This window comes from Artemia franciscana, chromosome 4, assembly GCF_032884065.1.
Source record: "Artemia franciscana chromosome 4, ASM3288406v1, whole genome shotgun sequence".
Lineage (NCBI taxonomy): Eukaryota > Metazoa > Arthropoda > Branchiopoda > Anostraca > Artemiidae > Artemia > Artemia franciscana.
The window spans coordinates 17,246,923-17,258,394 of NC_088866.1; the positions used below are offsets into that span (position 1 = coordinate 17,246,923).

General features: G+C 34.9%; 1 protein-coding gene across 1 annotated transcript; it reads left to right on the forward strand.

Moving 5' to 3' along the window:
* The first annotated feature begins 354 nt into the window (after window positions 1-354).
* Window positions 355-6,676, forward strand: LOC136026075 (uncharacterized). The gene is made up of 2 exons (XM_065702267.1): window positions 355-444; window positions 5,908-6,676. The coding sequence occupies exons 1-2, from the start codon at window positions 433-435 to the stop codon at window positions 6,466-6,468; spliced, it is 573 nt and encodes a 190-aa protein (XP_065558339.1). The 5' UTR covers window positions 355-432; the 3' UTR covers window positions 6,469-6,676.
* Window positions 6,677-11,472: the final 4,796 nt, after the last annotated feature.

Below are 11,472 nucleotides of genomic sequence, written 5' to 3' on the forward strand. Positions count from 1 at the left end.
AATTTATCCACAGAGGGGAGATTTCAGGCATGACCTGAAAAATGATCAGAAAAAAATTCTGATCGAAATTCTTCTGATCGACGCTGAGGAGGGGGAAGCCCCTTTTATATACAGAACATTTCTTTTCGTTTTAAGTTTTAATGTTGCTTCTTATTTCCAGTTTAAAAACTTGTTTTTTTCTATTTATTACTAAGAAAAGACATACCTCAGTACTCGTTTACCCTGTTACATAAGTCACTGCTGAGCTGTCATTTAGCCTAAAATTGTTTAGACCTATGATTTGAGCTAAAGAAAAAACCTACACCGTGCTCTATTTATTTTGGCAAAATACTTTTCCTATCCAAGAAATGTGTTTTTTATTGCATTTCATTTTTATTGTTGCCACATCTGACATTTTCTTATTTTAGTACAAAAGTCTGGTCGGTTTTAGAAATGGATATCAAGGTATCTTATTATTTTATTTTAAGTATTTTGCATATTTTTGATTTACTGTTAATTTTCCCTGAATGAACTCAACGCAACTTGCAGACTAGTTTGGAGTAGTCATCCCCTCCGCTTTCTCCTTACGACCACTAGTAATACGGAAGACTTGAAACAAAATTTATAGTTATCGGCCAATAATGACAAAAAGTACAATGACAAAAAATGACAAAAAATAACAAAATTTATAGATATCGGCCAATAATGACAAGCAAGCTAGTGATTATAGAAGGCACAGAACAACTGAGTGATACGAACGCATATGACCTATTGGTCGAACGCGTCAAACCCCAAACAACAACAACAACAACAATAATGACAAAAAAAACTTAATATCCTTTGAGTGAAGCTTAATTGTTCATTTTTTTTCTATGCAAAGTCTATCTTTGGCCATGTGAAGTTATTACAAGTTGTATAAAAAGTATGGGTAACTCATAATAGAATTGCTGAAAAATCAGAAACGCCATTTAGTGTAGTGTAGTCTATGCAAAATGAAGGTCCTTTAACTTAATATCCTTTAAAGTAAAGTTTATTAGTTCACATTTTCGATGCAAAGTCTATCTTTGGCCAAAGGAAGTCTATAAAGGTTAAACAAAAAATTATGAGATACTTCTAAGAGTGGAAAGTTGTGTTAGGATCAAAGGAGAAAATCAGAAACACTATTCAGAGTAGTCTATCTGAAATCACTGCTTTCTTGTCTTTTAAGGTGCTTTAATGTATAGGGCAGGGCAGAGAGCGCAGAAACTGGTCTACTACAGGCCTATCAACTTGAAGATGTTCTTCAAGTACTCTGTTCTCGGCTTGCCAGTTTCAGAATAATTCGACTGAGCTGCGTACTTTAGTGTCTGTCTTGTTGGTTGGAGAATTGGGGACACAGTACGAGAAAGCACTAGAGAAGGAGGTGAATTTAAGTGCTTGCTGAAAACAGTCATGAACTCTACATCCCACCTTTAACTAATATACTAGAGATAGTCGTGGGGAGCGATTAAACCTGCCTTATTAGCCTAATTTTTGATCTTTTGGAGTAGTGCCAGCATCAAATTTGGAGTACCAGCATGCAGAGGGTATCCATACTAGGCAATGGGTCTGATACAAGATTTGCAAAGTCAGATGACCAAGCTGAGCGGTAGAAGGTTTGTGCAGCTCTGGGTTATCCCAAGCTTTTCTTCGCAGAAAATGCCCAGAACTTGTTAATATGCCCACCACAGACGAGGACGGTCTACTTTCCGTTTAGCCCTAGACGGTTCACCGAAAAGGACAATCTTCGGCAATCTGCTTATTTAAGAGCATACAATTTTTAAATTGTGAAATAATTACATATATTATTTGGATCCACTTTATCCTAATCGCAGCAGAAATTTGGTACTGCATGCTGATGCAAAGATAATGTTAGACAAGTAGCGCTGGCGTTACGTAAAATGTGCCTGATATCAGCAATAATCCTCACTACATTTATTTAATCCATTTTTCGGAGCTGGTTGAAAAAAAAAAAAAAAAAATAGCGAGAAGTCAGTCATAGAGGCAGTTTTACATTTTTGGGTTAGTACGAGAATCCAAAACACAAGAATAGGACGTTATCAGCGCTTATTAGACGTTTCGATTACAAATAAGAGAATTTGGAGCTATTTTAGAGTTTTGATGTAAATATTCGAAGTAAAATCAAACGATTAAATGATTCCCGGAGTTGCCCTCCCCCTACCCTACTAACTTCTATTGCTACCGAAACTACAAAGATTTGACCTATCTAGCTACACTACGAATATTATTATAAAACATATTAAGTCTTATTTTCTTTTTCATGTTTTTCAATGATTAAAATTCTTCTTTTCAATGATTTCTTGTTTTCCAGTGATTCCATTTCTGTACAATTCGCAGATGTAAATACCTTATTCATATCCATTTTGAAAGTTTAATAACAAGGAATATCTTGAACTGACAGATTTTAGAAAATAAAGCATCCATCCTATCAGGGAAAAAATTTGATCTGAGGAAATGTGGTGAAACCGGAAGTAAAGTACATTTTCGCAATTTTGCCATTAACTAGGCTCTTCTGTCCATAGAGGGAGGGCAAGATTTCCCGGCATTATTTAAAAACTTAAAATTACTCGTTCTTTAAGCTAAAGTTTTCATAGAGCTTTTGAAAAAGCTTGTTATTCTAATTAAACGGCCTTTGTGTTTCAGGAGTCATTTTTAAATTATTGGAACTAAGGTTAAACTTTAGCGTTAGGAGCGAGGTATTGAGGAGGGGACACTCCCCACATATACGTAATAAATTCTTTTCGTTTTAAGCTTTAAAAAGTTTTTTTTTTATTTAATCTTTTTTAAAGACGAGAAGAGAGGTTTAGCAAAGGATATAAAGGTAAAGAAATATTTTAAAAATAAAACTAAACATTTCCAATATCATAAAGGCTGCCAAAAACTAGTCGGCAATCTTCACAAATGAAAAACAAATTGTGAATTTGGAGTTAATGAGATGTTTTCATTTTAAATCTGCAAAGTAACATATGCTGACATTCAAGGGAAAACTCAAGGTTAGGAAATAGGGTCAAAGAAGGGATAAATCCTTCATTTATGCAAAAATCAAACAGTTCGTGGTAACGAACTGTAGTAAGGAGCGACCCGGCTCAATAGTAAACGAAACTCTAAGAATCGGAATTTTGATGCTAAAAGATACATCAAAAGAATCGGATTTTGATTTTCATGCTGATTTTAAATATATAAGTTTCATCAAATTTAGTCTTTTTCATCAAAAGTTACGAGCCAGAGAAAATTTACCTTATTTTGGAAAATAGGGAAAACACCCCTTAAAAGTCACAGAATGTTAACGAAAATCACACCATCGCATTTAGCGTATCAGAGAACACTATAGCAAAAATTTCAAGCTCCTATCTACAAAAATGTGGAATTTCGTAATTTTTGCCAGAATACAGATCGCGGGTGCGTGTTTATTTGTTTTTTGTTTTTTTTTTCTTTTTCCCAGGGGTCATTGTATCAACAAAGTGGTCCTAGAATGTCGCAAGAGGGCTCATTCTAATGGAAATAAAAAGTTCTAGTGCCCTTTTTAAGTGACCAAAAAAATTGGAGGGCACCTAGGCCCTCTCCCACGCTCATTTTTTCCCAAAGTCAACGGATCAAAATTTTGAGATAGCCATTTTGTTCCACATAGTCGAAAACCATGATAACTATGTCTTTGGGGATGACTTACTCCCCCCACAGTCCCTGCGGGAGGGGCTGAAAGTTACCAACTTTGACCAGTGTTTACATGCAGTAATGGTTATTGGGAAGTGTACAGACGTTTTCAGGGGGATTCTTTCGGTTTGGGGGTTGGGTTGAGGGGAGGGGGCTATGGGGGAGGATCTTTACTTGGAGGAATATGTCATGGGGGAAGAGAAATTCAATGAAAAGGGTGCAGGATTTTCTAGCATTACTATAAAAAAACTATGAAAAAATGAACATGAAAAGTTTTTTCAATTGAAAGTAAGGAGTACCATTAAAACTTAAAACGAACAGAGATTATTAAGCATATGAGGGGTTCTAAAAATTTCCATTTAGGAGGCTCTTTACGCTAAAGTTTGACTCTTTGCCACAATTCTAATTTTTAAAACAATTAAAAACTTTAGCGTAAAGAGCGAGGCGTTGAGGAGGGGACAACCCATTTCATTTACGGAGTAATTTCTGTTCTTTTTAAGTTTTAATGTCGCTCCTTACTTTCAGTTAAAAAACTAGTTTTTTTTATTTAATAAAAGAAAAGGACTTGTGCCAGATATACGAATGTTGGCGAACGGTCTCTTAGATAAAAGATAATGAATTGGCACAGGAATAGCACAGGTGCACAGCTTTTACCCGAGATAATTGTCAACCCTGTCTAACATTTCATAATGATTCCCAGGAATTACTCAGACATGTAAATTAAAACCATATATACCCCCTGGAATCTATGGTTAGAAAAGCTCAAGAATACCCTTACATATAGGGAAAACGGTTTTGGAACGGATTTAAAGTTAAAGAGTGTATGCTCTAATTTATATCTTGTAAACGCCCAAGCTGCCAAAAAGGACATTATGGACTGGAATTCCTCGAGTAAGACAAGAAAATCATATGGATCCCCTCATCTTTGGATTTAGTGGTCAGGAAAGCATAAAGACACCCTCAGGTATTTGAATGTCGTCGGTAGCATTAAAAACATCACTACGAAATATTGACGAGACGTTTCGTCAATATTGGGACCTAACTGGTCCTATCTACATACCTTTTAAATTTCAAGCCTATCAGAGACAAGAAGAATTAGGCTAATTTTCAGAGGGTCATGAATTTGACAGATTTAAAATTAGTTTCTATTGTTTTTCCATAGAGGTTCATCTGGCTCAGAATTTTATAAACGAAGTTCTTAAGTTGATTTGAGAGATGGATTTGATGGTGCAATATCGGGCGTTTAGTCTATTGAGTTGGGCCGAAGAAAACATATTTTGAGAAGGCCTAGGTTACTGGCAAAAAAAAATTCGGTCTATTCTCGGGTAAGAAACTGTAGCTCTGGTTTTTTCTATGTACATTTCCCTTAACCGAAAGGCATAGTAATCGACCCAAAGGTTTCCAGAAAAAATTGTTGGCCCATTTTCGTTCTTTTTTTTCAATCAAACTAATATTGCGTAGATAACAATTTTTGCCCTCTCATCCACTCCCTGAACCATGAAACACACAATTTCCCTGCCTTTCCTCCCGTATCACTCCATGAAAGCCTTAGCTCGGTCACTCAAGCTGTTCCCGAGGAGTTACATATGCATAATTTTGACAGAATGAGTACAGATATGTCTTTTGATTTACATTGCTACTTTATCGTGAAAAAGATTCCTACAGGAGCACATAGTTCAAATTTAGGTGGACGGAAGAACAAATTTGTTACCCCTCCCCCCCTAATATTAACGCAATTAGACGAAACTATTAAATCATTTTGGCTGACACATTCGAGCACAAGTGGCACTTTTATGTTTTTGTACTAATTTCAAATTTGATCAACTATCAGTAAATTATTTACATTTTTTGAAAAAATATTGCGAGTAGATGTGTGATTAATAATATGAAATTGTAAGTAATCATTTATGATTAAATCAGTTAATTTTCATTATTTAATATTGCAAGTAATTATATTGTAAGCAATCATTCATGAGTAAACCAGTCAATCTTTAACTTGCTAATAAATGAATTCTGATAGATCTCTAGATTTTCAAGGGGGGGTACCATTTCTAAGGAAACTTAGACATGCGGAGTTTTGAAGTATTGGGGAGAAAATGAAACGTTTTTAGCTTTTTCTTTCATCAAAATACCAAGATTCACTTTATATTTGAACCCTCCAAAAGCCAAAGAAAGTTCTACGCCTGTGATCATGACATATCCATATTTTTCTGATAATACGAATGAATCCTATTCTAGGTATGTTTCTTGTTTACAATTGTTTTTGCACCAAACATGCTACAGATAAATGCTGATAAAGACGGGCCCAGTCTACGACAGGGACACTATAAACTGAATGCCGGAGTTTCAAAACAAGAATTGACCCAAGAAGGTGACTCAAGCTCTTCATCATCAAGCGAGGCTGAATCAAAGATTGGAGAAACAAGAATACCGATCCTAGAGTATTGGAAAAGGTCCAAAGCTAATCTGCCAATGCAAATAAATAGATTAAAGACTTTAAGGAAGGCAAATAAAATGGGCAGCCCATTTCCAAGAAAACCAATCACGAATAATATTTTTGCAAGAAAGCCAAAAACTGCGGGCATAAGAAATGTAGTTAACAGCTCTTATCTAAGATCGCGCGGTAATAAAGGAGCATTGTCGAAAATGAGAAGAAGACCCATTTTTGGATCTAAGCCAGTTCCATATAGTAGAAGTTTATACCAAGAAATTCAGCCAACAAAAAAATCCAAATCGAAAAATCCAGACTTTAACCATGCAGAAGTATATCAAGAGTTATATGGTGAACTCTATGGTTGATCCAAATTTTAGTTTAAAAAAAGATTTTAAAATAATGGTGTTGGCCACTTGACAAATTTTCAAGTTTTACTGTCTTTATTAACTCAGTTTTTTTTTACCAAAAAATCTAGAGTTTAACCAAGGTAATGTTTATTACGAGCAATATGGTCTAGTGTATGGTTCCTAAATTTTAATTTTGAAAAAGGTTTAAATATAATGTTGTTGCCTACTTGACACATTTTCAATTTTTACCAAAAGCTCGGGAGTTTTTCGAGGCTGTCCAGGCATCGGTATATAAATGGCGAGCTGTAACTTCAATCTTAACTGACTGTAACTTCAATCTTGAAAAAAGAATTTACTAGTACATTGGTGTGAGTTCCTTGGCAATTCAGCTTTTAAATTTCTTATTGAATTTTATCCTATAAGCATAAATTCAAGATCCAAATAAAACTGTGTCCTTTTCATTTGTTTGTTTGAAAACGAGTTTCAAAAGATATGTGTGTTACTATATCTTGCATATGAAAATGCAGTTTTTTTCGTAAATTACATTTTATTTTAATATTATCTTTTGTTACTTGAAAAAAGCACTTAGATATAAAAAATAGTCTTCAGAATAGCCCTTAAACATATCTGTATGATATTTCAACACCCTGGTATTGACGAAGAAAAAAATACAAACAAAAAGAAAATATTGAAATGTGTAATTTTCCTTGTTTTGAAAATCTTTTTACGTTTAGTAGAGACTGTCATGATCGTAATACAAGAAAAGCTGATAACTTAACTCATGAGTTTAGGAGCAACGCTTAAGCATGTTTTGTGATTCACCATTATGGTCCTCATGTTTGGAATATATTGCCCGAGTGTGTGAAAAATGCGCCTGGTCTTCCGGCTTTCAGGTCACGGGCAAAACAGTTCGTTTTGTTTGGTGATAGGATTTGATGTGATAGGATTTGTCATTCTATTCAAGGTATTTCTTCCGATTTTCTTCGCTGTTAATTTTTGTTTCCTGTCTCCTTCTTTTCTTTCTCCTTTCTTTTTTTCCTCTCTTCCTTCATTAGTTGAGCTTCTTGTACGTTGAGCAGCTCGATATGAATGTGGCTTGAATCAACTCCGAGTGATAACTACGTTTGTCCTTCCAAGCCTATTGCCTCTCTTGGTAGGTGAAAATCGAATAGTGTTTGAACTGCTGACATAAAAAAGGCCTCGCTGTTAAAATTTAAAATTTAAGAACTGTAAATTGCTAAAAAAAAAAAAAAATTGTTGTATTTCGAGGGGTTTATTTGAAAAGAGAAAGAATTAAAAATCTTAGAACGCTGAAGCTCTTAGAAAAGCTGATATTCTTGATTTAAAAAGGGTTTTGCTACCAATATTTGAAAACTGAGAATTCTTAATTATTTAAATTAAAAAAAGATCTAAAATTTTTTTTCTCGATTGGCTTAAAATTACCAAGAATGCGGGTATAGGGAAAAAGAGTATTTTCTTTAGACTAAAAAAATCGTCCCTTACATAAATTAGGAAGAAAATGCCTGAGTAAGGGTGGGATTTGGCATTATAATGATTGGATAGGAATTTTCCAATTTAAATGACCTGGAAACAAGTATTTATGTCAAATCATGAAGAATATCATAGGGGTTGAATTTGGTAATAAAATTTGGAGCGCTAACGCTCACACCAGCAACTAGAATTTTTTAACTAGGGACAACAAAGTGTAAAATAGGAATTTAGAACATTTGCCATGAAGGGTGAGACGCTGAATTTAGGTAAAGAGAAGGGGGGGATAGACCAATATCTCAGGAAATATATCGCGCTTTACTTCTTTTGGCCCTCTTTGGACCAAAAATCTATTTTTTATGCCATAAAATGTCAGAGGATGCCAAGTTGCTGTAACACAATCTTTCTTTCCTGCTTAAAAAAGACACCAGAGCTTTAAGGTTTCGTTTGAAAAATCTGTGTCCCAATCTTCTAGAACTATTGGTTCGAAATGGTCATTTCTTACGAATCTGTAAGCTTCCATCTTGAAAAACAAAATGCAGAACTCCTCATTTTTGTAGATGGAAGTTTCAGACCTCCAAAATACTCTGACTTACTAATTTTTTTATTGAATAATTTCCATCAAGAGTACTCGCCCGCTTTGGGTTATTTATCCCTGGTTCGAAAATCAGGGAAACTCCTTCAGACCCTTAGCTTTAGATGGATAAATTTAAACTTGATGAACTTTATATATTTAGAATCACCATAAAAAGCTGCTGTTTTTACTGCATATAATAATATATACATCAAATTAAATAGCTATTATCAAAATTACTTTTTAGAGTTTCGGTCGTTATTAGAGTTTCGGTCATTATTAGCTCAGATCATTCCTTACTTACCGTCCGTTACCGAGAACTGTTTAATAAAAAATTTCTCACTTCTAAACGATAAGTAGTGATATTTTTTATAATTTTGTTATGACGCAATGTCACGTTTCGGGTAGCATAAAAGTTTCAATCCTAGTTATTTTCTTTTTTTAAGGAGCATAAAAAAAAAGTAATTTTCACAATCTAGCAGAAATTATTTTCTTTTTAAATATAATGCCACTATCTCCAATTGATGTCCCTGATACTAGTCAATTGTCTTGCGCTAGCTTCTGTACTTGATAAAACTGAACTTTGGAATCAAAACAACACACACATGTTGGCATCAGCCAAGTCACTGGGTCATGATGCTATTGACCTAACTCTGAAAAGAGTCAATAAGACAAACTTACCATCTAACGTATGGAAACTAGGGCATTCGGATGGGAAGATGCTACTTTCCTTAACAGGGAAATAAATTATGGATAAACGTACATTGACTGTATCTGTGAATGACTTAATAAATTTGAACCTTCCATACATCGTTTCTACTTCAATAGTTGTTGATGCAGATTTCCAATTTTCTATATTCAAGAACTCCTGGAAGTTAAATTGTCACAGAAGTTGTCATTGGAATAGAAAATAACAGATGGACGGCGTTTAAAGGTAGAGTCATCGGTATATCCGAAATTGGAAACAAGGTTTGACTAACTGAGGTAAAACAATTTACATTACAACCAAGAAATGGCAAAAAACTATGATTTCCCGTTGAGCGTCTGATGATAACAAATAGGCCTACAATACACACAGCTTAGCTGGAACCTAGTAAAGAACGAATCCCGTGGTCATTAATGACTATTATTCCGAAAAGTTCAGGTATTGACAAAAGATGCGTCTTAGTAGACTGTAATCTAGGAAAAATACATATTAGTTAGTTAATTTTTAGTTTTGTTAATACATAATCGGTTTTAGTGGAATTTTTTCCAATATCTGGTGAATGGTAGAGTCCGCCGTGTTTTTGTAGTTTATAATACAAGGCTGTCATTTTAATGAATGAGGTAATGGAGTCACTTGAATACGGCACCATCCTTCAGAGAAGCAAATTTTGTAGTATACGTATGCTATATATAAGGGATGAGCTTCCCGTATTGAGTCAAGCAGGTTAAATATCGGTATTCCGCAAGACGGAGAGGAAAACTTGTCCAAAAAGGAGTCTTCATTCCATGTAAATGTGTAATGTCTCTTGTCAAGTTTCCTGTATTGAAGTGAAAAAGTTGAATTTCCTCATTACAAATTTGAAAGATCACTGTGCAGCATTTGTCGGTTAGTTTGAAATGTGGAAGTGAGCAGCGAGCATGTTCCTTGAAGTTCACAGGTAAGAACACTGAAATAGTAAGAAAAGCCTGAACTGAAAGATGCCTAAGGGTTGTCCCTAAGATAAGTTATAATTATCATTCGCTTTAGGAAGGGTGAAACTAAGCTGCCCTTCTTACTAGGGTTAGGTATAATATTTTTTTAATGATTATAAAAAACAGCAAATCATATATTAGGAGAGGTAAAGAAAGGTGTATAGGTGTCAATGGTTTTGGGGAAAGTATACGTAGTTGAGTCACCTTCGTCACTATGGTGAAGCATAATTATTATCAAACAGTTCGTGGTAGCGAACTGTAGTAAGGAGCGACCCGGCTCAATAGTAACCGAAACTCAAAAAATGGAATTTTGATACCAATATTCACATCAAAAGAATCGCGTTTTAATGCTGATTTTAAATACTTAAGTTTCATCAAGATCAGTTATACCCATCAAAAGTTACGAGCCTGATAAAATTTGGCATATTTTAGAAAATAGGAGGAAACACCCCCTAAAAGTCATACAATCTTAACGAAAATCACACCATCAGATTCAGCGTATCAGAGAACCTTATAGTAGCTGTTTCAAGCTCCTATCTACAAAAATTTGGAATTTCGCATTTTTTGCCGAAAGACAGATCACGGATGCGTGTTTATTTGTTTTTTTTTTTTTTTTTTTCCCAGGGGTGATCGTATCGACTGAGTGGTCCTAGAATGTCACGAGAGGGCTCATTCTAACGGAAGGCCCCCTCCCACGCTCATTTTTCCCAAAAGTCACCGGATCAAAATTCTGAGATAGCCATTTTATTTACCATAGGCGAAAAACCTAATAACTGTGTCTTTAGGGACGACTTAATCCCCCGCAGTCCCCGTGGGAGGGGCTGCAAGTTACAAACTTTGACCTGTGTTTACATATAGTAATGGTTACTGGGAAGTGTACAGACGTTTTCAGGGGGATATTCTTTGGTTTGGGGGGGGTACGTGGGAGGATATTTCCATGGAGAAACTTCTCATGTGGGGAAGATAATTTCAATGAAGGGGGCGCAGGAATTTCTAGCATTATTTGAAAAAACAAAGAAAAAATAAATATGAAAAGTTTTTTTTCTACTGAAAGTAAGGAGCAGCATTAAAACTTAAAACGAACAAAAATTATTACCCATACAAGGGGTTTACCTCCTCGTTATACCTCAGTCTTTACGCTAAAGTATTTTTAGTAATTTGAACTATTTATTCTACGATCTTTGTGATTCAGAGATCATTCTTAAGGAATTGGGACAAAATTTAAGCCTTAATGTAAAGAGCGAGGTATCAACAAGGGTTGAACCCCCTCATATACGCAATAA